The following is a 26444-nucleotide window of genomic DNA, read 5'->3' as shown; positions in this document are numbered from 1 at the left end:
AATGTTTGTCTAATTAAAGCACTATCTTATTCCCTGTTCTTAAAACGACCTGATTGTTTTTCACAAGTCCAAATACTTCCATTTGAGATAGACTCTTGGCATGACAAATACAGGTGGAATAGCTGTAGCCCGGCAGTGCTATAATCCATGGAGACAGCTGTGAGGTGAAGCCCTGAAGCAGGTAGAGCTGTTCCAAACTGCATCTGCAACACCCTTGTGCATGTGGGGAGAGAGAGCAGAAATAGCAGGGAAATCCCACAGTGTGTGTGACTGCAGCACATCAGAAACATTGCTCCCCTGGGTCCCTGCCTTAGGATGAGCCTGGCAAGACTAGAAAAACACTGAAAGTGGCACAAATCCAGGATTGAGCAACCCTGCTCTGTTTATGTACAAGATCTGGTTGTGAATCTGGGTTGATCTAATTTTGCATTTAGAGTTTGGCTTCTTCGCATGAATTTGAATTGTAAAGCAGTGACTGATATTTATTTTTACTTTAATTTGAATCTGCATCTCGGCCACAACTTGGGTCTTTGGACAGCACAAGGGACACTCTACTGTACAGTTCTGTAACAGAAGAGTATAGAAATGCATTACACAAACTGATGTGGAGTTGTTTCACCTCTCAGTATGGAGAAAGTCCCCGTGCTGCCATTGCACCTGGAAGCAGAGCCATCCTGCTGTGCCACAAGCCCCGTGCTGCCCTGCCATGGGGCCAGGCTGGCAGAGAGAGGATGTTGGGAGCACTGAGAGGAGCCCTGGGCCTGGATGTTCCTCCCAGGCTGGCACATCTTCCACTTGCTAATGTTGTGTGTGGACTTTGGGCCATAACATCTTTCCTTGTGAAGCTTTGCTTTATTTCCTCTATCAAAAAGTGGAAATAAAAGGAAATCAAAAGGGCAGAACAGATCTCTGCTCACTCTCAAGTGGGAGTCAGTTTGCACAGCCCCAAACCTCCCGTTTGCCAGGCTGGCTCTGCAGTAGTGCCTGCTCGTGGAGACAGGCCAGCAGCTGTCAGCCACGTGAGTGGGAACAACTGATGTTTGGCATAAGGAAAGATAACTTGGTTTTACTTGGCTTTGTCTATCTGTTTTCTACCATTGAGTAGTTTCACCCCCAGTTTACCGTCTGCTTGGTCAAAGTAAAGCACCTTGCCCTCACCGGCCTGACATGAGCAGGGATCTGTGGGGGTTATTTGTGCTTCCCGAGGCTGTGGGGTCACACAGGGACCAGCCCTGTGGGGTGGAGCGCTGGACAGACACAAGGCGGGCGTGTGGCCACGGGAGGGGTCTGTGCTTGCCGGTTTGTTCACTGGCTGAGTGCAAGGCTGTGCTGATCAGACTTGTCCTGCAGCAGCTGCATCATCTGCTTGTGCCTTTCCATCATCAACCAGCAGGTGTTGGCCACAGAAACAGGCTGTGCTTCATTGCCAGCTCCCTAAAAGCTGCCACCTGAAAAGCCAGTTTTGTACTTTAGCCATAGGTTTATCTGCTGTTGGGAAAGAAAACGTGTACAAGTGCATCCCCACCCAGCTGGGCAGACACAAGTGTCCGTGTTCATTTGTCTGCTGCCCTGTTCATCCCATACTGTCCACAGAGCATTTCCAGCCCTTGCAGAGGGTGATGGAGCAACAGAGCAGCATTGACTAACGTCACTTGCCAGGTACTTCTGAAGGACAAGGCGGGGCTGTGTTTGGAATACACTTAAAAGGATATCTTTGCCTAAATTCCTTGGCTTCAGCACAACATAGGAACGGTCTTAGTAGAAACACCTCTTCCTATATTGAAGATAAATTTATTAAGAAAAATGTAGACTAAAATGAAGGAAGACTTAAAAATATTGAAAAGCAAACAAATATGGATTCAGTGAATAGTGTATGTCAGAGCAGGGCTTCAAATAGGTGGTCCCTTGGTGCAGCACCTCAGTCTGGGTGAGGAACTCAAATGGAGTTAATCGTGTAAGGGATTTGTCAGAGAGGTTGTCCAACAGCAGGGTGTTTGGTGACTGATCAAGGGTGAGATGAGAAGATCTGTGGCTGTTCAGGGGCAGAGGGGAGATGAGTCACTGACATGTGCTCGAGTGGGATTAAAGTGGTAAATGGAGAGCAAACACGAGTGATTATTGGAATTCAAAAGCAGCTAATCTGGTCATTTGGAAAGCGCCAGTTTGCATCTGCCTTTTTTGCACCCTTGCCTTCTGAAGGAGTTTATTCTCCTCTCTGTAAAATGGTAATGGCAGTCCCTGCTCAGCAGCCTTGCTATGCCGTGTGTTAGCAGTCATGGCTACTGTCACTGTCTGAAGTGACTCGTCACTGTTGCTTTCCTTGGAATTGCAATATTTTCTGCTCAGCAAAGGTACAGCTAACCTAGAAGTAAAGGAGTGAAAACAGCAAGTGTGAGATGATGTGGTGCACAGGAAGAGGAGGCAGCTCATTCCAGGCAAGCATGCAGAGGCATGTTGAGGTGGAGCTGTGAATCCAAGCTGCAGGATGCAATCTGGGATCTGCCTGGGCTTTGAAGCTGTCTGTGGCAACTGAACGGCAGTCAGTTCTCTGCTGCTGTGGCTGCCAGTGTTCTGAAAAACAGCTTTGACACAGACATACATAACTGATGACAATGGGCTAGTGAATGTAGATACAAAACAACCAGAGCACAGCTGGTTTCTGCTCCATGGACGCTCCCGTTTATTGCAGGGAGGCTGAGAGCAGTCTTACAGACTCACAGAATTGTTTAGGTTGGAAAAAACCTCTAGGATTAAATAGGCAGTTTCCAGGTGTGATCTGCAGCGCGTTCTCATCCTGAAGTATGGCCGTGGGGGTAAGATGTGCAAACCTGAGCCTTCTATTGCAGAGGAATGAAATCGCTGCGGCAGCAGAGCCAGCGGCTTCCCGAAGGAAGGCTCTTGTGTTTGGGCAGCAGCCGAGGCAGCCGTGTGTGCCTGGACAGACCCCCAGGGTGGGTGCGACTGCAGTGCCTGATGTTAGACCGCTGCTGCAGCATCCCCCTCTGCTCTGTGAGCCGGGCCAGGAGCCCTTGGCCCGGTACCGCGGACCCGGCTCGGACCCGGAGCCCTTGGCCCGGTACCGCGGACCCGGCTCGGACCCGGAGCTGCCTCCGAGCTGCTGCGTGCCCAGGGCAGGAGGGTCGCAGGGTGCAGGCTGTGCTGGGGCTGGCACTGGGCAGGCTCAGGTGGTTTCAGGGAAGCTGCCGGTGCCCGGAGCCCAGCTGGCATTGCCCAGGGCTGTGGGCAGGGACCTGCGGCCCCCGGGGCTCCGAGCCGTGCCCAGGCTGAGCTCACGGAGCTGTGACGGGGATTTCTCTCGCCCTGCCGGGCTCTGTCCTGTGCTGGTACCGGGCGGAGCTGCAGTGGAACATCGCTGGTGCACGTACTGCGCCAGGGGCTGTGTCTGCCTGTGGGAGTGTTCCACAGCGGCTCCAGACCAAACAGGGCTCAGCCTCCTCCTCCCCTGTGCGGGGCTGTTGGGAGGATGAATCTCACCAGCTCCAGCAGCATCCAGACACCTCACAGTTCGATCACAGTCATATCTGCCTCATTCAATGCCCAGAGGCATTAAATAACTAAGGGGATGCTGCTCCTTTTAAAAACATTTTATTTCTCTTTTATTTCGTGGGTTAGAGCCTTTGTTCCAAGCTGCCTTTGAAGCCAGCAATGTGACTGCATCCTCAGGCACTGCATCATTTCCTCTCCCGTTCCTAGAGCCCGGCTGTGTCTGTCCCTCCCGCGGGAGCCGCTCGGGTTTGCAGCGCTGCTCTGGGGCCGGGCACGATTGAGTCACTCTCACAAGGTCACCCAGGGAATGGCTGCAGCTGCCAGGAACAGCACCCCGGGTGCCTTGTCCCTCTGGAGCCCACCCTCAGCACTCCAGCCTCCTTTCCGTGGTGAGCATGATGTGATTCATAATGCAGCTGCTCTGCTGCGAGCCTGGCTACCTCTGATCCTGCTGCGGCTACCGGGGAAAGCAGCCAGGCTCAGGCAGACACAGAGATTGCACATGCCTGCAGCAAAAAGTCTAAACCCCAGAAATGGTATTTAGCAGCTTATCTTATCCACAGATAAGCTCATAAAATGTACTGACTGGTTAAAAATAGATTTTAAAGTTCTTGGCAAACATCTCGGCCTTTTTATTCTTTGTTTTTTGCTGCGGTACAAAAATACCATTTCAATTATTCTTATTCTTGTTCGCTTTTTCTGGTCTTTTTGGAAAGGGACCAAATTATTGATGGGTGTTTTTAGCTTTTAATTGTGCCTCAAGTGCTAAACTTATTCCTGCTATTTGTTTGCAATATGTTTAGGCTATGTTTAGGCAAATGGAAATGTAAGTGGTTATTCAGCGCCTTTGGCACTCTGAACAGAATGTACCGAACTCCTGGGGCTTGGTACAAAGCCTCAGCCTCCAGCACTAACAAAGCCTGTGCAGGCAGCAGCTAAAATAGGAGAACTACCTAGGCTTGACAGAGGGGGTTCAGAAGCTCCGGGAAGACCATGAATCATTCGCCTGGCTTTTGTCCTGTGGACTGGGTAAACGAAATAAGGGAATTTTCACCCATGTCCTGTTATCTGAGGGTGCTCTCGAGGTCTGGGCATGCTCAGCCTGTAGTGCTGGAGCCTTTGCAATGCAGAGCTCAGCAGCAAGGCTGCCCTGGATGTGCTGCCTGACAGGCAGTGTGCTCCTGAGGCACAAAGGAGCCTTTCCTTGGACAAACGCCACAGACGAGCCAGGCGAGCCAGCACGGTGCCTGCTGCGTGCTCATTGGCAGCAGCTCGGGATTTTTACACTTGTTTGCCTGTTACCCAACCTATTTCAAGCTGTGATGGAATAAGGATGGCATTTGATCACAGTACTGTGCACAACTGCCTGGCTTTTATAACCCCTGTTTTAAATGGGAGGTTTTTCTATGTGTGCTTTTGTCTTCAAATAACTTCAGTCTCGTAGGTTTAGGCTTGGTGCTCTCTGCTGGCCTTTGCTGTGACTCTCACTCCAGAGGCTGCTGGGTTACTGAGGTGAGAAGCCCTCAAAGAAAGAGGGTAGTGATGGCTGTGGGCCACACAGAGCAGAGCCTCCATCCTGGGTCTAGGTCTCATGATGGAAATTGAGGATGTCTTTGTAACTCTGTCTTTTTATTGGGCTTTATTTATCATGTCTACGTGTGTGTCTCTGTCTCCTGATCTTGGGTTTGTTGAGCAGGTGGCATCCTCTGTAAAGACGTTGATACCTGGTGCTACAGGATAAATCTCTCCCATCGTGGCAGTGATCAGCTGCTAGGGCTGGGTCTAACACTGCTCTCTGTGTTTGTGTGCCTCTAACACTGGGATGAGTGGCCTCCATCTACCACATAGCATACACCTAAAACTGGTGCTGTTTTACCCCAAGACTTCTGCCAGCAGCCTGTGGTGCAAGCTTGGCCCCACACTTTCCAGTGGATCAGGTTTATTTGTGGTTGTAGTGAGGTTTAGTGTCGTGTCACTCGTTTCAGTGCTGTGGGAGGTGAGGCAGCAGGCTTGCTGCTTCTGCAAGTGAGTGCAGCCAGGAGATGGATGTTTGCCCTCTGGGAGGAAAACCACGACTGGCATAGCAGGTAGTCAGTCAGTCATGAGAAAAGGTAAAAAAAGCACGTGGTGGAGAGAAGGATGAAGTGCAGAGAGGCAGAGAGGCAGGGATCAGTCAGAGATGTCTTTTGTCTCCTTACATCATAACATGAGAAACTCTGGAAAGCAAATTACCAAAGATGGTGCTTTAGGCTGTCTTTGGGTGAAAAGGAAAACCATGGGACATCCCTGCTTTATTCTGAGTGTTTTTCAAGGCCTGTGTAGATAACTGATACCCATAAAACAAGCATGCATTGGTTTTCATTTGAAATTAGATTTGTGCCCATATATTCATTTGCTTTCCTGTTTTGATGGCCAAATTGATTTATATTGATTTGATGGCCTTTTGATTTATATTTCCAAGCTGCACATACAAGTACCAGATTTGGGGCAACTGTGTACCTCATTGCTCCTTCGTGCACACAAATACCTGACACCTGTGACACCCCAGGCCCTCTCCAGCCTTGCAAGGCAGAGCCCAGGGGCTGCTGAGCCCAGGTTCAGGCTGGTGCTGCATGCCTGAGAGACAATCCCCTTCTGCAGGAAGTGAAATTACAGCTGAGGAAACCTCCACCTGTGGATAATGTAGCTTAGAGGGAAATCTGGAATGGCTGGTGTGTTAGAGTGAGCTACAGTTTGTGCCCAGGGATTGCTCATTGCTGCAACTGCTATTTCCTTGGAAAACCTTCACTTGAAGCAAAGAGGCAAATTGTAGCAAATTGGCCCAATGCAAGTACACAATGCCCCAAAATCTAACTGCAGTCACTAAAGAGAAGGCTGTTTGAGTCAGCTTTTAGTGAGAAGCACACAAAAAATTTGATCCCTAAAAAATCTAGCTAATTGATTGTCTAATTTTAGAGTACAACTCCTCTACTACAAATACTATCTGAGGGACAGCTCAGAACCATTGAAGCCAAGGCTAACATCCTATCTTATCCTGGTTTTACTAAATCAGATTTAGGGCCAATAAGACCCAATGGGTCTTATTCTTACATGTACTTTATTGCTGTGTCCTTTCTGTTGATTTCAGGGTTATGAAACTTTCTGCAGCAGGATTTGAAGCAGCCAGATTCCAGATTAGATCAAAGACCCTAGGATTCACTTGTGATTTCTGGTAAGGCTTCTCTATGGTATTCCTGATTAACACTTTGAAGTCACAAGGTTTTATTGTGTCTGAAATGCCATAGGAATTTTCTGCTGACCTTTCAAAAACTTGTTACACTTCAGTGCCTTTTGCTTGTGATTTCCAAAACAGCCTGTGTCCTGTAAAAGCAATTCTTCACAAAGCTTTGGATGTGTTTTCCAGCTCTTCCTGAGGGTGTCTCTGATCCAAGCTCTGCCTTGGTGTGAATGCATGAGAAGCTGAGAGACTGATTGCTTCCTGCAGCTCACCTCCATTTTTCCTCTTGTGTTAAGGGCCATAAAGCAGAAAAGTAATTGAAAAATGGGAGCTGAAGACAGTGCTGTGTATGTACTTGTGAGAGCTGGTTGCCCTTCTTCTTCCTTGCCTTTTTACTCAGGTGTTGTGTATTTGGACTGAAAATGAGGATTTTTGTCCGGCTGAGGCAGGCTGGCTGACAGCTGGTGGCCACTACTGGCCCAAGAGCTCCTGGCCCTGTCCTGCACTTGTCCTGCAGTCCTTGCAGCAGCTGGCTCTGGATGAGCAGCTTGCTTTGCTTAGGAGGCTGCCACGATCAGCTGAGCAGCTGAGTGCTCTGGAGCCTGCAGAGCACAACACAGGGTTGAGTTTTGTTGGCTTTTGAGCCTGTGGAAGGCAAAAGCAACACTGGCATTCTTTATTCCTGTGGTCCCACCGTGGAGCACGGTGAGTTGCAGTGTGATGGGAGCAGACAATGTCTGTGCTGATGGCAGAGGTTGAAATGTTTCCTGTCATGGAAAAGATGAACAAGCCAGTTCCACATCAGCTTTCTTTTCCGAGACTTATGAGTACTGTCAGTGTTGCTGCTATTTCAGTTCCTGTGTGGATTAACAGCTTGGCTATGCATGTCCAAGTGTCACCTTGCCAGAAATGGATGAAGGCAGGAAGGGTGCATGAGCTCCCAGTGCTCTTCACAACCTGCTGTGTGAGAGCTGCTTGGGGTGCAGCAGGGGCAGGAGACCAAGGTGGCAGCAGAAGAGGAGAGCACAAAGGGACCAAAGAGAGAGGAAATGCATGAGCCACAGGCAGAGAAGGCCAGGATGCCATCATTGGTGCCAAAACTCTGTATTTTGGCCAAGATCAGCACCCTGTGCTGAGGAAAGAGCAGGCCTCCCTGTCATGTCTGCCCACAGTAATCCACGTCTTGAGCAAGGAAGAAGCCATCCCTTCCTCCTGGCAGGTGGAAGAGCCTGGCCAGTCCCAGGTATCCATCCCAGCTGTGTCCCCTGCAGCCAGTGCTGCAGGAGTCAAACTCCTGCTCTGGCAGGCTCAAAGGATTGTTACCAAAAGGCAAAAACAAGCTCACCTGATACAGCTCTGGGCTTTTGGAAGCTCGTGTTCCCAATCAGACATGATGTTAAAGCTTCATTCTAGAGGCAGGTGATGCAGTACCAATAACTGAAGTCTCTGAAGGGATGAAATTTCCAGCTAAATTCTACTGCTGGAGGTACTGCACACATGGAAGAGAGCAGCTATATTTGCTGGGAAAAACAATAGGTGCAGGACCATCCTTCTGACCAGGCAGCACTGAAACATTGAATAGAAGAACCTGCAGATTCTTTTTGAGGTTTTGTTTTCTTTCTACAATTTCAGGCAAAGAGGACTAGGTTTTTCTGGAGCATACACCTCCAGTGGAGAGCCCTTGTGCATTTGCCATTGCTATGAGCAATCAGTACCAGGGCTGACTGAACAGCAGCTTGTTTTATGCACGTGTTTTATGCACAAATGTGGAGAACAAGATACTGATTGATCCTAAGAATTTTTTTCTCAGTTGTTCTGAAAGGGGCAGTTGGGACCGAAATCCACCCCAGTGAATCTGAGACACTTGGGTCTCTTTTATTGTCAGAGAGGGAAGATGGCCTAATTAACCATGCTGTAGTCATTGTCAACACTGATGGTACATCTCTTGAGCCAACAAATCCCCCTTGCAGTGGATGTCAGTGGTATAGAACCAGACTGGCAAGAAACTTCTTGGAATTTCCTCTCCTTTTGCTTCTTTGGAGTAGGATTTTCTCCCAGGCACCCTTAGCCAGCAGGAGCTGCTCTTCTGTAGAGTGGTGGATCCTTAGCAGGCGTTGTTTCCACTTGGTTTGCCCTGTGCTACCCAGCTTGCTCAGCAGTGACAAAGCTTTCTACAGCTTGGTACCTTCAAAGCCTTTTCAAGTATGAGGCAGGTACTTCAGGAAGAGGTTTGGTGCTGAAGCTGCCCATTCTTTATACTCAGGCTTGTTTCTGTGTGTGTTTGGACACTCATTCATATCTCCTCTCCAGTATTTTATGTCCCTCTTCAGTGCCTTATCTCCCTTCTGCTCTTCAGTGCTCGCTGTCTCTTGCCAGCTCTCTGTGCTACAGAGGGGAGGGCACAGTTTGGGGGCAGTGCTGAGAATCAGCCTCATTTGGCATCTGCAGGGTGTGCATGTGGTGATGGGTGTTTCATGTCAGTGTGCTTCTCCTCCCACAGCTGTATCTTACATCTCTGTTCTTGCTGCTGTGGCACATTCCCATCCCTGCCTCTGTTCTGCAGGCAGCTGCTGGTGAGTATCCTGTTCACTGTCTGCTGCATCCACTGTCCTCATTGTGCTTTCTCTGTCACCCGTTAATGGGTGAATACCTTGTGCAAGCTCCATACCCACCTGTCTGGAAATGGTTCTCTGTCTCTGCTTGTGAGTGATTATCTGCATGTTTGGTTCATCTTCCACTTCCTGGCTCTGATTCTGCTCCCATTCCTAAGCAGCGTGGTTCTGCTGCACACAAGAAAATTGTGCTGGGGCCAGGCTGGAGTGAGCCAGGAACAGTCACCCCCAGAGCTTTACCCTCCTCACAGACACCTGAAGGGACCAGTGAAAGTGGCTGCTGTCCTGGATGTGCACATGCAGGAGTGTGACAAGTGAACCAGCTGCATGTTTTGGTGAAGTGAATAAAGCAGACAGGCAGGGTTCTACTGAGGGACCCTCCTCTGTGCATGTGGCTGCTCCAGCTTGTCCCCAGTGCCACACTGCTGCCCTTGGCCCTTGCTCAGAGAAGATGAGCAGCTGGCAGGAAGGTGGCAAGAATGTGCCACTTAAACATAGGTTGCTAATGGCCGTGTTCCCAGTCTCCAGATGTGTGGCTGCTCTGGGATGCTGGGACCTCCCTCTGTGCTCTGGCAGACAATTCCATTATCAGCTCTGTGGCAGCTTTCCAGGTGCCAACGCTCGTGACTGCAGGACTGTTTAATTTTCACTACTCTGAAGTATTTAATTTGTCAGCTGTTAGCTTCTGCTTTGTAAAGATCAAATGCCCAAGTCCTTGCCTAGATTTTAAGTCAGTTAGGGCTGGGGAATGGATCCTGTATGAACAGACCATTATATCTAGTCAGGATCAGGGGCAGCATAAAGTCTTGAATTCAGAAAGTCAGTCACTTCTGGGCTATTCAGTAGAAACCCCCTGTCTTCAGGGATGGGTGTCTAATTTCCCTTCTTCTGTTAATTACTATTTGGAGAAATGAAAAATCAGTACTGCTAAAATCACTGCCCACTCACGTTTTGAAGCTGGACTGTGCAGGTGAGGCTTGTGGTTGTGAGTGTCTGACTGAAGGTTCTGGCCCCTCTCTCGTGTGGAGAGCTGCTGCTGTGAGCAAATCACCCTGCAATTCACTGCTGGGGGCCTCTCTTTAATTATTGAGTGCCAGAATAGATGTATATTGAGTTACCTAGCTGGCAAATATAATCTCCAGCATCTCATGTAACTCTGCAATATTCTCAGTTTTCCTACCTGCATAACATGGTCTTCTTCAAAGAATTTAAAACAAGACAAATGTGTTTTTACATAGTGCTTGTCTAGCAGTGCATGTTGCTGTAGAGTTCTGGCTGACACGTCTTGGTGGAGCTGCAGCAGCTCTGGCCAAGCAGGGGCTGCCTGCATCCCTGCAGGGACTGGTGGCACTTGGAGCTGGGGACAGAAAATCACCAAACACATTTATAATTCTGCTCAGCTTGCAGGAATGCAAATGGCTGTCAGTGTTCCCTCATCCCTTTCTGTCCTGCTGTCACACACAGGCACCAGAGCAGAGCTGAGCAGTGGTTGAGAAATTAGCCATGGATGCCTTGACCTTTAGTTCCTGTAAAATCCTCTGGGTAATGTAGTCTGCAGTGCTCACAGCCATGACATAACTATTACACATGTGCTTTCTAAGTACGGCGAGCAAACCTCGTCGTTCCTTATTTTGCAAAAGGAATAAATCTGGTGAATTCCACGTCATGCTGATGACAGTTTACAAAAGAAAGAAACATTTCCCAGTGCCTAAATGGAAGAAAAGGCCATACTGTGGTTAGTCGAATACTTTTGTTATCACAAGTTTCAGGGAATTCCATGAGCCAGGCAGGAGCTGCGAGCCCGGGGTCCCTCCTGGGTGACCCCCAGGGCTGTCCCCTGCAGCAGGGCTGGCAGGTCCTGGCAGGTCCCGGCAGGTCCTGGCAGAAAGTGCAGCTGAGATCTCTGGTGCTGCTGGATCCCAGAGCAGGGGAGCAGGGCTCCATCTACTGCTGTGTGGGGAGAAGGCAAAGAAAACCGGGATGGCAATCCTGGGCACGGGAAAGCTGCTGCGTGCGGACTAATACATCTGCTTTTTTTTTTTTTTTTTTTTTTTTTCCTTTCCCCTGTGGCTTCCAGAACCCTTCCTTCCAATCCAGTTCCCTGACTGGGACATTGTGCAGGTCTGTAGCTGGGGACAGTCCCCACTTGTACATCATATCATGTGAGGCTGGAGAAAACAGCAGGGAAACAAAGTGACTTGTACACACACTCAGAGAATTGGAAGCAGAATCTGAAACGAGCCCTGATTTCCAGTCTGTTTTTCTGACAGGATGGCGTTCAAACCGTGTTGAATACAGAGAGTTCCTGGAGGGCTGCAGGAGCAGGACAGGGCTCAGCTCTGCAGCTCCTTGCTTGGTCTGCCAGAGCTCGGAGCCTCCTGCACTTGTACAGCCACAATGGTTCTTCTATCCCAACGTGTACACAGGCATTTTTATGGGAATGGAGCTCTGCAGAGCTCTTCTGCCAGGCCTGGGGATGCCTGAGGGGTGTGAGCCCTGAATCCAGGCCCGTGTGTGAGTTCTGCACACAAACTCAGTTCTCAATGCTTCCAGTAAAATCCTACTCCTTGCCTTGCAGGCTGTAGCTGAGCAGGGGACCAGGCTGTCCAGGGCTGCCCATCCCTGGAGGGCTCAAGGCCACCTTGGCCAGGGCTTGGGGCAGCCTGCTCTAGTGGAAAGTGACCCTGCTGATGGTGGGCTTGGTAGGCAAAATGGTTTTTAAAGGTTTCTTCCAACACAAATCAGTCTGTGATTCTATACTGAAAAATGAATATTTTCCCCTGTCCTTGATCTTTGCAATCACCTGAGTTACCCCCACTGTGCTGGGTGAGATACTGTTTTATACAGCTGGTACTGCCCAGATTTTAGGATATAGAATACTAGGAAAAGGTGCAAATTTTTCTTTGCAAGTGATTTGCTGGTAGTGAGAACCCATGGTTATTCAGGGCTTGCAGGGAGCATGAGAAGTGTCTGCATTCTCAGGCTTCCACAAAAAGCTTTACTGGGGGTTCTGCACTGATAGCAGGAAGAGTTTGAGCTTACATTATTTGACTGGGAGAGCTTATCTCAAGTTGTGTGAACAGATGTTTCAGATTTGAGTTCAGCCTGGCAGAAAAGGGAGATTAATCTAGTCCCCTATATTTCCCCATCTTTTGCTTGGGGGAAAAAAAAAATCAGAAGTGAGTTTCTTTTTTCCTTTTAACTGGATTTTTCTTTACTGTGAAACCAAAATGCAAGCTCCTGGAAAGGAGGTGAGATGCACTTTTATCCAACCCAGTACTTAAAGCTTTTCACCTGTTTGCTCAGTTGCCTTTTATTTGTCAGCATTTTCACGTGTGGAGCTGCAATTATCTCTGAAAAACATCACAAACAGTTAAACCCCCCAAAACCTCCCCCTCAAAGGCATGGTTTGCTTTCCACATTTTGGTGCATGACACAGCCAGGCAGCCCTTTGTGTAGTAGCTCGTGTGCTGCAGCAAGGGGAACTAAAAAATGCTCCTGACACAGCAGCCAACAATGAACCTGTGTGAGGCTGTGCTCACAGGGGTCAGGGAGAAGCCCAGGAAATCTGAAAAAGCTTTCAAGAGAAAGCCCTGAAAATACATGCCAGAAATCAAGGAACAGATTACAGATGAGAAATGCACATCTCCACAGCCTGAGAGGGAAGGATTTGGTTTGGCAGTGGCTGTGGAGCTGTGCTGGGTCGGGCTGAACGTGGCAGCGAATGCAGGTAATTAAGCCAGAGATAATTTAATAATAAGGAGATAATTCAGGCAGATAAGCATGGCCAATTCTGCCTTTTAAGGGAGAATCCAGCCCTGTGTTTGATGGGCAGATCCCACAGGTGGCTGGAAGCTGGAGGACCCTGCACTGTGCTGGCACTGCTGTGCAGTCTGTGAGCCACGGCTGCTGTCTGTGAGCCCTGAGCACCTGTTCTAAGGCAGAGAGGGATGTTTTCAGCCCCAGTCAGGGACAGGGCAGCAAAATCATCTGTTGGGGTTGGAGAGCAGCAGCAGCAGCACAATGACATGGTGTGAGTCCCTGGAGGAGATCAGGTCTGTCATGAGCAGAGGATAAAGAGATAAAAAGTGAGAGGAGCCCTTGCACACATCACCTGAGAGCCCCACGGGGGCCCTGCTGCCACGATCTGTGGGCACCTGGGCAGAACGAGCTCCCAGGGTTGGGTTCAGCATCACCCTGATGCTCGAGCTGCTGGCTAAACGTGGCCTCAGAGCATCTCAGAGGCCAGGAAATCTTTGGGGCTGGAGGAAGCAGAGCTGAACACCTGAATGTTCTCCCTGGAGCCAGCAGAGCTCGGCACAGCCTGCCCTTGGTGCAGCTCTCATGGCAGCACAGGAGGAGTTGGTTTTTGGTGCTCCCTTGTTCACCCTCAGGCTGTAGCCAGGCTGGAAGTTTGCTGCTGCTGCTGCTGCAGTGTTTGTAGCTCAGCCCCTCAGCTCCCCAGGGATTTCAGTGCTGTGCCATGTGGGAAGTAACTCTCCCTTTCCTTGGTCACCCCTTTTTCCCACAAAGTGTCTGCTGAATTCTGCCAAATTAATAATCGATTCAACTCTCACACAGCAGCCCATGGTGATGATCCCATTAACAGCAGCAGGTCTGAGCAAGGCTGGGAGTTCCCAGGTCCCCAGAGAAGATTGGAATTGTCCCAGCTGCCTGGGGAGGGTGTGGGGGTGGTGGAGATGAGGATCTGCAGGGCGCATCTAAAATAACTGAACCGTGACATTTTCTCTTGACAGAAGTGGTGAAAGGCCACAGACGCTTCCTTTCTGTGACTCAGAAACTTGCAAATCTTCTTTGATTCACACCTTATAAGTAAAATTAGCCTGTGCCTCACTGCTGCCAAACTCTTTCAAAGCAAAGATACTTTTACAAAGGAATTCAGCAACAGAAATGCAATTCACTTGTGGATCAGATTACTGTTATTTCTGACTAGAAGCAGCACCAGAAATGCTTGCAGGGATTTCCACTTTGTCTTTGAAAAGATGTGCATATTGTTGGTAGAAAAATATCTGTTTGGGAGGGGAATTGCCATGCATTAGGGGACAGGGAGGGGAATGAGCCCCATGGAGCCGTGCAATGAGGAGGGCAGGAGTTCGGCTTTGGCTTTAACATTCAGTCACTTTGAAACACGGATCTCCAGCTGCCCTTCTCAGGAATGTTGGGATGTGAGTGAGCTGCAATTGCTGCTGCTCAGGAGGACATTTCCAGCCCTAGGTCTGAGCTTTCACCCAGCACTTGGGTCTTTATGCTGCTCCTGCCTTGGCATCCCAGAGAGCTGTCACAGTCCTGCCTGTCGGATTCTTCGGGTGAAGCTTGACAAAGGGAAGGATTCTGTTGATTCTAAAGGCAGCAATTGTTTGTGACACTGATGAATGTGATGTTACCTTGAAATATGAACTTACCATCAGCTGGGAGCATCAGTCAAAAAAAGATCTGGCACTTAAAATCCATGCTGTTCACAGTCTGTATTTTGCAGCCAGCTGTAAGTGAAGCCTCAGTTCCTGTGGTAATGCTCTTGGAGACAGAGCCTGATGGAATCTGCAGGGTGGGCATGGATGGATGGATGGACCCTGCAGCCACAGAGGGCTCCCAGACCCTGCACCCATCCAGCAGAGCACCCTGGGCCCCCAAATGCCAGCACGGAGCAGATGTGTCCAGCAAGGAGGATTAACTGCCTGGGACAGCCAAGGACAGCCTGAGCTGTGGGCCTGAAATGCAGAAACTCCTCTGCTCATAATCTGTGGGGGTGAGTTTTAGAATAAAGCCAAGAGTGCTCTGATCATAGCCCAAAATACTGATATAAATGGTGGAAGGAATGGATGTCTGTAGTACAATGCAGAGGTATATGTTATCTGTAGTGTAATATATATAATGTACATGCAGACATTTTTCTTCCTGGCACACCAAGAGTTTTAAACCAAATGAGTACAAAAGCAATTTACTTAAGAAAATGTTAGGCATGTTGCACTGGAAATAGAACTGGTTATATTACTTTACCCCAAAATAATGTACTTGATGTCTTTGGGTGCCAAGTGAAGCCTTTCTGAACAATGCCATGTTTTTGTGGCCATCTCGGCCAGGTTTGTTCTTTCTACTTGATGAACTGTGCACAGAGAAGTGGATTTCCAGGGAATGGATTTTTTTGCCCTTTGGAAATGTGTGAAAGGACAGGAGCATATGGACTTGGCATGCCCCAGGCACGGCTGTGGGAGCCTGGGAACATTTCGTGCCTGCAGCAAGTGTAGGAAGAAGGGAGGAGGAGAGGAGCAGGATGAGCTGTGTGGTGATGGCAGTGAGGGACCCCGTGAGCAGGAGCAGAGGGGGCAGCCCTGACCCCGTCTTCATCACAGCTGAGGAGAGGAGCAGCCCTCCTGCCGTGCCCCTGCCCTGCCTCGTGGGTCACAGCAGGATGGGAGAGTCTCATGAAGAGCCACAGGCAACATCTGGACCAGAGAGTGACCATAAAATTTCCAGCCACAGCAAAATCAAGCCAGGTGCTGAAGGAAGAGGGGCTGGCTTTGGACCCTCAGCTCTGTCAGCAGGCAGAGACTCCAGCTGTGAGTGGAGGCAGAAGCATGCCATGGCTTTTCCAAATCTACCACCGTGAGACGCTCTTACGGATTAGAAACTCCAAATGTTGTACAGAGCAATGAGCTAAAAATGACACCATAGAACTCTTGCACGAATTGCAGGTGAGCACAGGGCAGGTGAGCATGCCACAGCCAGCTGGGCACACACAGCACACCTGCACAGAAAGCCTGGGAGAGGCTGCTCGTGGTCAGCTCCTGCACAGCAAGTGTGCAGCAGTGTCTGAGCAGGGCAGAGCCGTTGCTGCTTGCAGCTGCACTGGCCGTGCCTTTGGTCTCCTTATGGATCCTGGAGAACAGCCCCTCAAATGAAAATGACACGTACAGTTAAATAGGGCGTGTTTTTCTCTGCCCCAAATGTGTGATGCACCCCAGGGAGGTCCAGTGAAAGGTTCATGTGCCTTTTGGAAGGTGTTATTGCCCACCCTTCCAGAAGATGTTCTGATTGACTTACAAGAAGTACTGATAGAGGCTGGGCCTGTGCCCCACTCTGACACCCTGAGCAGGAGATGCTTTTAGTCCCTCACTTTTTAATGTTGGTGTCTCCCTGTTTTGCTTGGAGCAGCAGCAGCACTGCTCTGCACTCCTGTACCTGCAGGAAGGAGTGGGGGCACCGTGCCCCTGCCTCTCGTGGCTCTGCTGGACATTCCTGTGCGTGTCCATGTGCTGCTCCCCTGCCCTGGCACTGAATATCACATCCCGTTTTTGTGAAATGATGCTGATTTGCAGATTCACAACCTCTTTGCAGACCTTTGCCTGCCCCAGTAACTGCTGGGAGCCCCACAAGCCCTGGCAGAGGTGCCAGAACTCCCCTGTGTGCAAAGCGTGCCAGGCTACCACAGCACTTGCTCATGGAGCAGGGAGAAGCATGAATGGGAGCAGATTTTAGGTTTATTTTAGTCAAGAAAATTCAGAGATGTTAGTTACTGAGCTGTCATCGATTTCAGCAATTGCAGAACCCAATTAGCCTCTAATTTTAGTTTCATGCTAATGCCATTTTCAGCTTTCTGTAGCACAGGTGAGGCAGTTTTAGATGTGGTTCCACAGCTGCTTTGTGTGGGTGGCTGCTTCCTAGAACCTGACACCCAGCAGGGAAATTGGGGCAGCCTTGAAAGGCTCTGGGGTTTTATACAATTTTTTTTTATTGCTGTCCCACTGCTGCCACATACAGGGCTCACACAGGTACCAGCCCTCATGAGGCACAGGTTTCCCCTGGCTGACACCCCACCTGACACCCCACAGCCCTGCTGGGGCTCACTCACCCACAGGTGTGAAGGGGGGATGTGACTGCAGGATGCTGCAGACCTGAACCCTGCACCTGTAAGCAGCGAGGAAGGACTGGAGTGTTCTTCAGGCAGTGGCCACCGTCTGGGGGACACCAGGGAGCATGGTGTCACCTCTGTGAGCTCTGCCTCACTTCTGCTGGCGTGGTCTGAGTGCAGTGAGGTGTGGGGTGCCCTCCTGGACGTGTCCTGCTCTGGGTTGCAGCACTGAGGTCAGCCTTGCTTGAAGGGAATTCCAGCTGTGCCTGCACTTTGTGGCATTCTCCTGCTCGCAGGTGTTTCTGCACAGCTCTGGTCTGCCCTTGGTATTCCTCATGATCTTGGACTGGTGTAAAAGTTCTGTGGAGTGGCCTGGGCTGGCTGCAAACACCTGGGCACAGCTGGGTTTGGAGCACAGCTGGGAGATTGGTTCTTTTCTGGAAAATACCAAACACATAGATGGGAACAAATGGGAGACGAGTGCCCACATCCCCACCAGGAGCTCAGCACTTTTATCCAGTGGAGCCATGGTATGGGGAAAATGTCCATAGGATGTAGAAGTTTATTTACACATGGATTTAATGTTAACAGGTGGACCCACAGCACAGGCTTTCTGACTTGGAAGCCAATTGCTGACATAGAGCAGCTGAGTTTTATTTGCAGGGAATTGTTGCTCTCCAGTGGATTTGCAGGTGCAGCACAGTGACATGTGAACTGCTTGGGCTTTCCTGCTGTGCTCTCAGCCGTCCTGGAGGATACACAAAAAAGCTGGAGGATGACTGGAATGCTATAACAAATTTTCCATAAAGAAACTCAGTGAAGCTTCAGGAGTCTCCACTGGCTTATGCTGCTTCTGAGACATGTCCAAGCTGATGGTCACATATGAGTTCTTACATCCCTTTTTGAAGGTTTGAAGGCTTTGTTTTCCAGCAGAAGAGCTTTTTTGGGCATTATTTGTGCTGGACTGACCTTCAAATAAAACTAAGACCTGACAACAGAGGAGGTATGACAGCCCTGTCAAGGAATGGATAATCTCCTGTCTTTAAATACACTTTCTATTTATGTTGGCAGTGTACAGATGACTCAGGATTTTACCTGCTATCCCAGACTAACACTTCAAAAGTGCCACCAAGGAAACTTCTCTGCTTATCTCTATTTCCAAACTTCTTAACTGAGTAATGTGAGTTGGTGGATACATCACTCCCTGTTGAACCTCACAGCTGAAGAATGTTCAAAAGGAAAAGAAAATATTTGGAAAGTATTTTTTTTACTATCAAACAGATCTGGAAATTGTATCAACTGAGGGGATATACCAATTGTTCCTGCAGCCTAATTTTTCATAGTTACTTTATTTTTCATGTTTATCAGAATGATTCAGTTCATACCTCAGACACCTCAATCTCTGCAAGTGTCAGGGTCCCTGGAGGGGCCAGATCAGCTGGCAGACATCTGCCTTGCATTAGGAGAAACATGATCTTCCTGCTGGCCTGGACCCGTGGAAGGGGGTGGGAGCACTGTGAAACTGCTGCTTAAACCAGCACACAACCCAGAATAAATAAGCAAAATATACAATGAAATAAGCTGCCTGCATTTTCTCAGAAAAAAAAAGATGAGCATTTTTTGGAAAAGAAGATGCTTTCCCACACCCTTTGTAGAAGCTGCTGTGGATGCCAGGTCGGTTCCCCCTGGGATTGGCTGCTGGGGGCTGAGCAGTGGTGGAGGCTGCCTTGGCTTTGCCATCTGACTCCAGATCTGGCTTCTCTGACACTGCCAGTGCAGTCACCAGGGCTTGGCTGGAGTTAATTGAATTAAATGGGACACTTGCCAGGGCCAGCAGTTATCTCCTGTAGTCATTAGCACAGGAAGAGTGTAAGGATTAGCTCTTGTTTGCTGTCTCAGGTGTTAGTGGCAATACCAGCCAGCACTAAGGTCTTGTCAGCAGCAGCCTCTGATAATACCTGGATCATTTCTTTTAAATGCAGGTATTTCTCATTGGAGTAATTTTATTTTAGTCCTCACTTTGAATAGTTTAATGAGTTTCATTTCATCTCTCATTTCAGGGGTCAGCAATTTTACAAGACAGGTATACTCACCCTTCTGCCTGCCAGCACTTCCCAAGGACTCCCTGTGCAGCCCTGGGAGCATGGCCATGCTGTGGGGTGAGTGATGCAGAGCAGCCACTGCTCCTGGGACCACATCAACTCTGCCCTGGGGGAGGAAGGACCTGGCCTTGTGACTTCTGGAGGATATTTCTCTGATAAATAAAGATTTAACTACTGCAGGAAGGTGTGGGGATTTGCTCTTTGGCATTCTGGATGAGAACTTCTGGTCCTGAAGGTCTGTACAATTCCTGAGGAAGCAATGGGCACAACCAGAGCAGTGCCCGTGTCCCACATGCCCCTGTCCCACGGTGCTGGCAGCTCACCTGCAAGTGAAGCATTAATTCATTAACAAACATTAATTCATGAGCAAAACTGTGACAGAGTGCCTCGAGACCTGCTGAGCTCAGACATCTCCTCCATCCACAGTGTGTGGGGTGGGATTGCAGCCTCTGTGCTGGGTTTGGGGTCCACACAGTGTGGACATGGCTGGGAGGTTCTGCCAGAGCCACGGCAGCTGTGCCTGACCCTTGGTGGGTGAGAAGAGCCAGCACAGCGAGCCTGAGCTCGGCTCATGCCTGGATTCATCCTCCCACAGCCCCTGGTCCCAGCAGGCTGGGTGGGGATGCTGCCAGCCCAGGCTGCCCCAGCCCCTCTGCAGCTGCTGGGAAAGGCCCCTTGCTTTGGGAGTCACCTTAAACTCGCTTTGAGGGGTCTGAAAAATTGCTGAACTTTCAAACTGAGTTCTTGTGATTGAATATTTATTGTTGAACTCAGCATGAAATGTAAAACAAAGCCTAAAACCAGGGATGCTTTTGATTTTAGTGTAGATGCTGACAGCATTTTTAATTTATACAGTATTTTAGTAGTGAATGCTTAAAATTATTCTGGTGTTTTGTGTCCTCAGCTGTTTTCTCTCTTCTGTGGTTACCCTCGAGTCTGCACTGGAATGAGTGACATGCAGAGATCTGAGGCTCATGACAAGCTCAGCCTAGAGTGGTTTCAGACACTTTGGTGCAGGGATTTTGTGGCAGTGCCATGGGCTCAGAGCTGCCTCATGGCCCTGTCACAAGAATGGCTGATGCCTCCCTTCCTGCTCACAGGGCTCCAGTGGGTCAGCTTTCACCTGGCTGGAGCTGCCAAGATCCCCAGTTTGAGTCCATTGTGCCGTTGGAGAAGTGTTCATTCTGGTGGAGAAGTCGGAGTTAATGTTGTGTGGCAGTTCAGTGCAGGGTCAGTGAGGTGCTGATGGCCACTCTGGGGCTGCTGGCCATGACCTTGGCACAGACTGCCAGGGCCAGGGCTGGTGCCAAGGCACAGCTGCTAATATCTCCCCTACTCTGCAGTAGTATCAAGAAATATAAATATACAGGACTTGGGCAAATCCAAAAATCCACAAAATGCCTTTTGTTCTCTTTAACAGAGTCACATCAGTGTTTCTTTCATGTAAAATGTCCAGGGGGCTTTGCTGCTTCCACAGTGAAGTGCATTCCAAGCAGTAACTGCAGTAATTAGTGAATAGATTTACCAGGAATGGGGGCAGAGCTGGGCTCTCCTGCAGCAAAGGCACTGCAGGCTGCAGCCCTGCAGGTTGGCACTGCACCACCAGCACTCTCTCAAATAAATACATCACTTATGTCTTCCTGCATTAAAATTTCAGCTATTCCTGCCTCTTCACGTGCCTCTGTGCACATCTGTCTGACCATGAGCACTGCCAGCTCTGGAGCTGAGTGGGGGCTGCTGTCAGAACCCAGGAATGCAGCCTCGGGAGCAGAACCCTGCACAGGCAAAGCTGGCAGGAGCTGGGCAGTGTCTGGAGCAGCAGTTGGGAATGTGGGGCTGGAGCTGACTGCAGTTATTGACTGCTCTTGCATTCCCAGGAGGACAACTCAGGGCCTTGACTGCCAGGTTTGCAGTTTGTGCTTCCATTCTTAGTACAAAGCAAATGTATTTATTTCTGTAGTTGAAATTGCATTACTAAAGAACATAAAGGTTCTTTAATGGGTTTTTTTCTGTTTTTTTGGTCTGGTTTTGAATGGAAGTTGGGATTATGTGTCCATCTCGTGGCTGTAACACTTGTCAGCTCATTTGAATTAATCTTTTCATTTCTTATTTGTTATCACAAAGTTTATTGGTTTGCTAGGAATAATACCCAAATTTGTGATGCTGGGAAGGTAAGGCTGCAGTGTGAGCCCACCTGGAATCCTTGTCCTGGGAGCAGCCATGGACAGGCAGGATCAGCAGCACTGCAGTGCTCTGGCTGTTTGTGTGTCTCTTTGTGTGTCTCATCATTTTCAGGTTGTTCTTCGTGTCCTGATGCAACTGAAAATCAGCCTTTTCCAGAAAAGTGTAGAATCTAATAGCAGTGTGTTTGAAAACCTCAGCCATTCCCAGGACACAGGTGAGTGACACAAGCAGGTGACACGTGGAGATGGCATCTTGGGAAGAAAACATCAAAGGAGTCACACAGTGATCAGGGGTGGGCAAACACAGGGCCAGGGAGCTTCAGTTCACAAAGAAAGTAGCTGGAAAAATTACCCAGAAATAGATGACCTTTGAAAAGGCCTCTAATACACAATTACCTGATTTCACTGAGGTGGTTCACGTGCTTCCCACTCTAAATGATTTTCCAGGTTCAGCCATGTGTGGAAAGGGGTCTGATTTTATGGAGGAGGGCAATGGAAGAAAGAAACTTCAGAAAGGAGAGAAATACGCCAGGGAATTTTCCTGGTTGTTTGCTTCAAGGGAAGAAAAGGGCAAATAGATGCAGCCACCTCAAAGTCACCTTTTGACTTTGAACTTTAAAAGAAAGGAACGTGGGAGAACTCTGAGGTACTGACAGCACTTGACAGAAGCTGTTCCATGGAGATAGGTAGGAAATTCAGGAATTTGCTTTCTTACCTAGATGACAAGTTGGGTTTTTTTCCCCCAGTACAAAAAAGTTATTAGAACCCCTGTTTTCCTTCCTGCCTTTTCTTTCCCCCTGCCCTGGATCATCTGGTACAGGAGATCCCCCTGTGTGGCCACCAGTGCTCACCCAGGGCTGGCCATGCAGGGTTTCAGCTCTGATCCTGCACCAAAGCAAGGCTTTGAGTTACCTGGGGCTGCAGTCTCCGGTGGGCTTTAGCAAAATCCTTGTGTAAGGAAATGATTTCTGTGGTTGGCCCAGAAGTGCCTCCCCCGTGCACCCCTGCAGTGGCAGCTGTGCCCAGGGCACAGCCTGGCTCAGCATCTCCTCCCTGCTCCCAGCCCAGCTACAGGGGCAGGGACAGCATTCACAAACACCAAGGATTCCTGAAACCACGGAATGGGGTTTCCACGTATGATGAGAGAGCACATGGGCAATAGAAACTGTATTTGTATGGAAGAAAATGATTTTAAATAACCTTGGAGCATAAAGATTTTCATGGACAAAAGCAAGAGACAGTCCCTGCCCCATCTGCATTATCTGACAAAACCAAGTCCCTGAGACAGGTCAGACAGACACTGAAGCACTTTTCATTTGGTCAAGTATCTTTGTGGGGAAAACCCCCCAAAGTTTAACTTTGAGTTCAAAGCATCAGACTTTTGATTCCGCAGAATTTTGTGACTTTGGAAATGTTCTATTGTTTTTCAGTATGAGCTTGTGAACCTGGAATGAAATTGTCCTTTAAGGCTGAAACAAAATAGATGAAAAGTAAATGCTCATGTCAGGTCTGGAGACCAAGGGGGTCCTGAGCCACAGTCTTTAATATATTCATTTTCCATCAGGTTCAGGAGCAACTTTGAGCAAGATTTGCTGCAGTTGAGGTAGACAGAAAGAAACCTAATATTAAAAACAAAAGAAGAACCCTGAATAAGATAGTTCAAAAAGCCATTAGTTTTCCTCTATAAAACACCAGATCCAGAAGTGAGCCAGGAGTGCTCTCAGGCACAGGCTCCTGTGGCTCTGCTGGAAGGCAGGTCAGCTGGAGCTCACAGCACAGCCTGGCATGGTGGGAGCCACACAACGTGCACACGTGGTGTTCCTGAATTCACACCTCTTCTGGCAATTTGTTTGCCTGATTCTTAAATTTCTGTGTTCATCTGCAGTGCCCAGAGCTCTGCCAAGCTGCCAGCATCTTGCTGAGGCCATGGGCAGTGCCTCAGCGTGCCCCAGGGCTGTGCCCAGGGCTCTGCCTCCCTGCTGATCCCAAAAAGGGGGTCCCAGAGGGGCTGGGGAGTGCAGGGGTGCAGCACACACAGCTGCACCGTGTTCTGAGTTGCTGATCAGCTCAGCATGGCACAGACTGAAAGGTGGGAGAATTTTTAGCTCTGCACGGCCCTGTTTGGAAAAGGGCTGTAGTCACTACATGCCTTTAGCTTGAACTTGCACTTCATCAGTCTGGGAGGAGGAATGGAAGAAATGTTCTGAGAGAAAATTCCATTTGTCTTCTGCCACCTGCTAAAGGCACATGTGAGCTGCTGCATGCCAGTAGCCGATGGCAAAGATAACACCAGTGTGGGGAAAATGGTGCAGTGCTGAAAATGAGACTCGTGTTCCAGATGACCTGATAGTCCAGAGCCTGCTGGGGCTGCGTGTGGGGCCAGGCTCTGCTCACCAACACTCACACAGACACACTCAGTGTCATGGCCTTGTTGGAATCACAGAAATCAAATTTTTTAGGGCAGGCAAAAGGACAAAGGCTGAAAAGCTTCTGTTGACATGCAGGCTTTTCTGCATATACCTGCAGCCTAATTTCTATGAGGCAGGGCAAGGGAGGCTGGCAGGTGGGAACAGCTGTCCAAGTGCCCAGTAAAGCTATGGTCTGAAAACTGGCACAATGGCAGAACAGACACAGTGGGCAGCTCTCCAGAAGTAAACATCCATTTACAGTAGGACCATAGAAATATTTGAGGCACTCAACAGCAAAATCTTTGTTGCTTTTCACCCTCGTGCTACCTGGAGGTTTTGCTCAGTGAGGGAATTCATAGTGTTTTGTGTGACCCGAGAGGTAATTGTGAGCAGCTACTTAAATAGCCCTAATTATATTTAGAGAAGGCTGGTCCCTGAAAGCAGCTAGGATCTGTAAATAAACATATTGACACAGGTGACCACCTGATCTATGCATGTGGATCTAAAAAAAAGCCACTTTGCTAAGTTTAAATACCTCAAAGTGAAGCTGAGCAGACAGCAGACGCCAGCAGCCTGCCCAAAGCAGTGTGGCTTGGGGCTCAGCGTGGCTCGGGGCTTTGTGGCCACAGCACATCTTGCCAGCCCCAGGTGTCCTCCTGAGGGGACCAGGGCCTTCAAATACCAGCCTTTAAATACCCTGTGGACAGAGAAAGTAAAGGGACTGGGCCCCCTGAATGGGGGATGGACAAGCCCAGAGTCTTCCCTTGCTTAATTCTTGTGCAAACACACTCAGACTCTGCTGTGTCCAGCAGCTGAGCCCACCTGGGTCAGCCCTGAGCCCACCTGGACCAGCCCTGAGCCCACCTAGGTCAGCCCTGAGCCCACCTGGACCAGCCCTGAGCCCACCTGGGTCAGCCCTGAGCTCATCTGGGCCAGCCCTGATCTGACCTGGGCCAGCCCTGCCCTGCACAGCTGGCCTGGGGCTCCCGGGCACAGAGGGCACACGGGGCACAGGGGGCACACAGGGCACAGAGGGCACACAGGGCACAGGGGGCACAGAGGGCACAGGGGGCACACAGGGCACACAGGGCTCACAGGGCACACAGGGCACACAGGACACAGGGGGCACACAGGGCTCACAGGGCACAGGGGGCTCACAGGGCACACAGGGGGCACACAGGGGGCACACAGGGCTCACAGGGCACAGGGGGCTCACAGGGCACACAGGGGGCACACAGGGGGCACACAGGGCACACAGGGCACAGGGGGCACACAGGGCACACAGGGCACAGGGGGCTCACAGGGCACAGAGGGCACACAGGGCACAGGGGGCACACGGGGCACAGGGGGCACACAGGGCACACAGGGCTCACAGGGCTCCTGCTCCCAGCCCAGGGCTCCCCGGGAATGGAGAGAGCCCTCTCCCCACCTGGAGTTGCCAGGGGACAGCGAGCTTCCAGCTTGGCTGTGGGCCTTAGTCAGAAATTTTAGGACAGAAAGTCTGTGAGGGAGAGGACCAGTGTGAGGCTGTTGGACATGTGCAGCTCCAGCACAGGGGCTGAAGAGCTGCAGTGACAGCTGAGATAAGGCCAAGCCTGGTGCTGCTCCCCAGGCTGCCCCAGCCTCCTCCTCCTCCTGCAGTGAGCACCCAGCTCCTCACCCCCTGTTCACCTTGTCCAGCTTCAGCACAGCCCAACAGCACGGAATTATAATATCCTATGGCATGGAAATGGGTCAGAAACAAACTCTGTGTCTTGCTGTATTAACACTCCTGCCTCAGAGGCTTTCACAGCCCTGAGATCTCACTGCTTATGACTTAAAGCAACCAGCATCACCTCAGGCTATACAGAGAAAAATTTCCACATTGAACCCCGTTGTGTCTCTCCTCTACAAACCACAGAAAGATAACTACTCTCAGAATGTCAGGGTTTTCTGGACACCTTCCAAACAATCGCTGCATTTCATGCTTGAATGCCTATCAGTGAATTTCCAGTACAAAATGTAAACAGAGACAACTAGAAATCCGTGTCTGGTGTTTCCTCTGCACCTCCCCAGAGGAAAGGGCTGTTGGCATCATATATTCAATCCCTCAGCACCAGCAGACACAGGTCAGTGACAAGACAGGTAAAAGAATAAGGCCTGAGGTCAGCAGGTGCCCAGAACAGCCACTGAAGCTGCTGCCAGGGGCTGAGGCTGCTGCTCTCAAGGAAACAAAACTCCTCCCTGGTAGGAAACATCTTCAGTCACCACACTGAAGAATTTAAAAAGCCAAACAACAATCACCTAGCCAAGTGTTTAGGGTGAGAAAACACCAGAAATCAAGATGAGATGGACATGGCATGTCTCTGCCTGGACCTGCTGGGAATGTTTGTTGGTGGCAAGCCTGGCCATGCAGTGCTGGGGACACAGGGCCAGCACCCTGCTGCTCCCTGTCCTCCCCTGGGCTGAAGGACATGCAGGTGAAGCCTGGGTGGGACAAGTGCCAGGTGTTAGCAAAGCTCCTTTATGGGCTCAGGACACTTCCCCTGCAAGGCAAACCTTGTTC

At 49.8% G+C, this 26444-nt stretch overlaps 1 protein-coding gene across 29 annotated transcripts in view; it reads left to right on the top strand.

Annotated features, from left to right (window-relative positions):
- LOC106859128 (uncharacterized) overlaps positions 1 to 26444 on the top strand; it is a 47461-nt gene that overhangs the window by 15314 nt on the left and 5703 nt on the right. For 11 of the 29 annotated variants that reach the window (XR_015805840.1, XR_015805839.1, XR_015805845.1 and 8 more), the window contains 3 exons: positions 6635 to 6718; positions 14834 to 15103; positions 19267 to 21706. Coding sequence is in view for 6 of the 29 variants with exons in the window: in XM_088171148.1 (XP_088027274.1) it covers positions 14834 to 15028 (195 nt within the window). In the remaining 23 variants the exon portion in view is untranslated. The other 18 variants (XM_088171153.1, XM_088171149.1, XM_088171150.1 and 15 more) reach the window with 13 other exon arrangements.

This window comes from Sturnus vulgaris, chromosome 10 (genome assembly GCF_052056855.1).
Source record: "Sturnus vulgaris isolate bStuVul1 chromosome 10, bStuVul1.hap1, whole genome shotgun sequence".
Taxonomy (NCBI): domain Eukaryota; kingdom Metazoa; phylum Chordata; class Aves; order Passeriformes; family Sturnidae; genus Sturnus; species Sturnus vulgaris.
The sequence above is the reverse complement of the archived record's forward strand: the minus strand, read 5'-3'. Positions and strand labels throughout refer to the sequence as shown.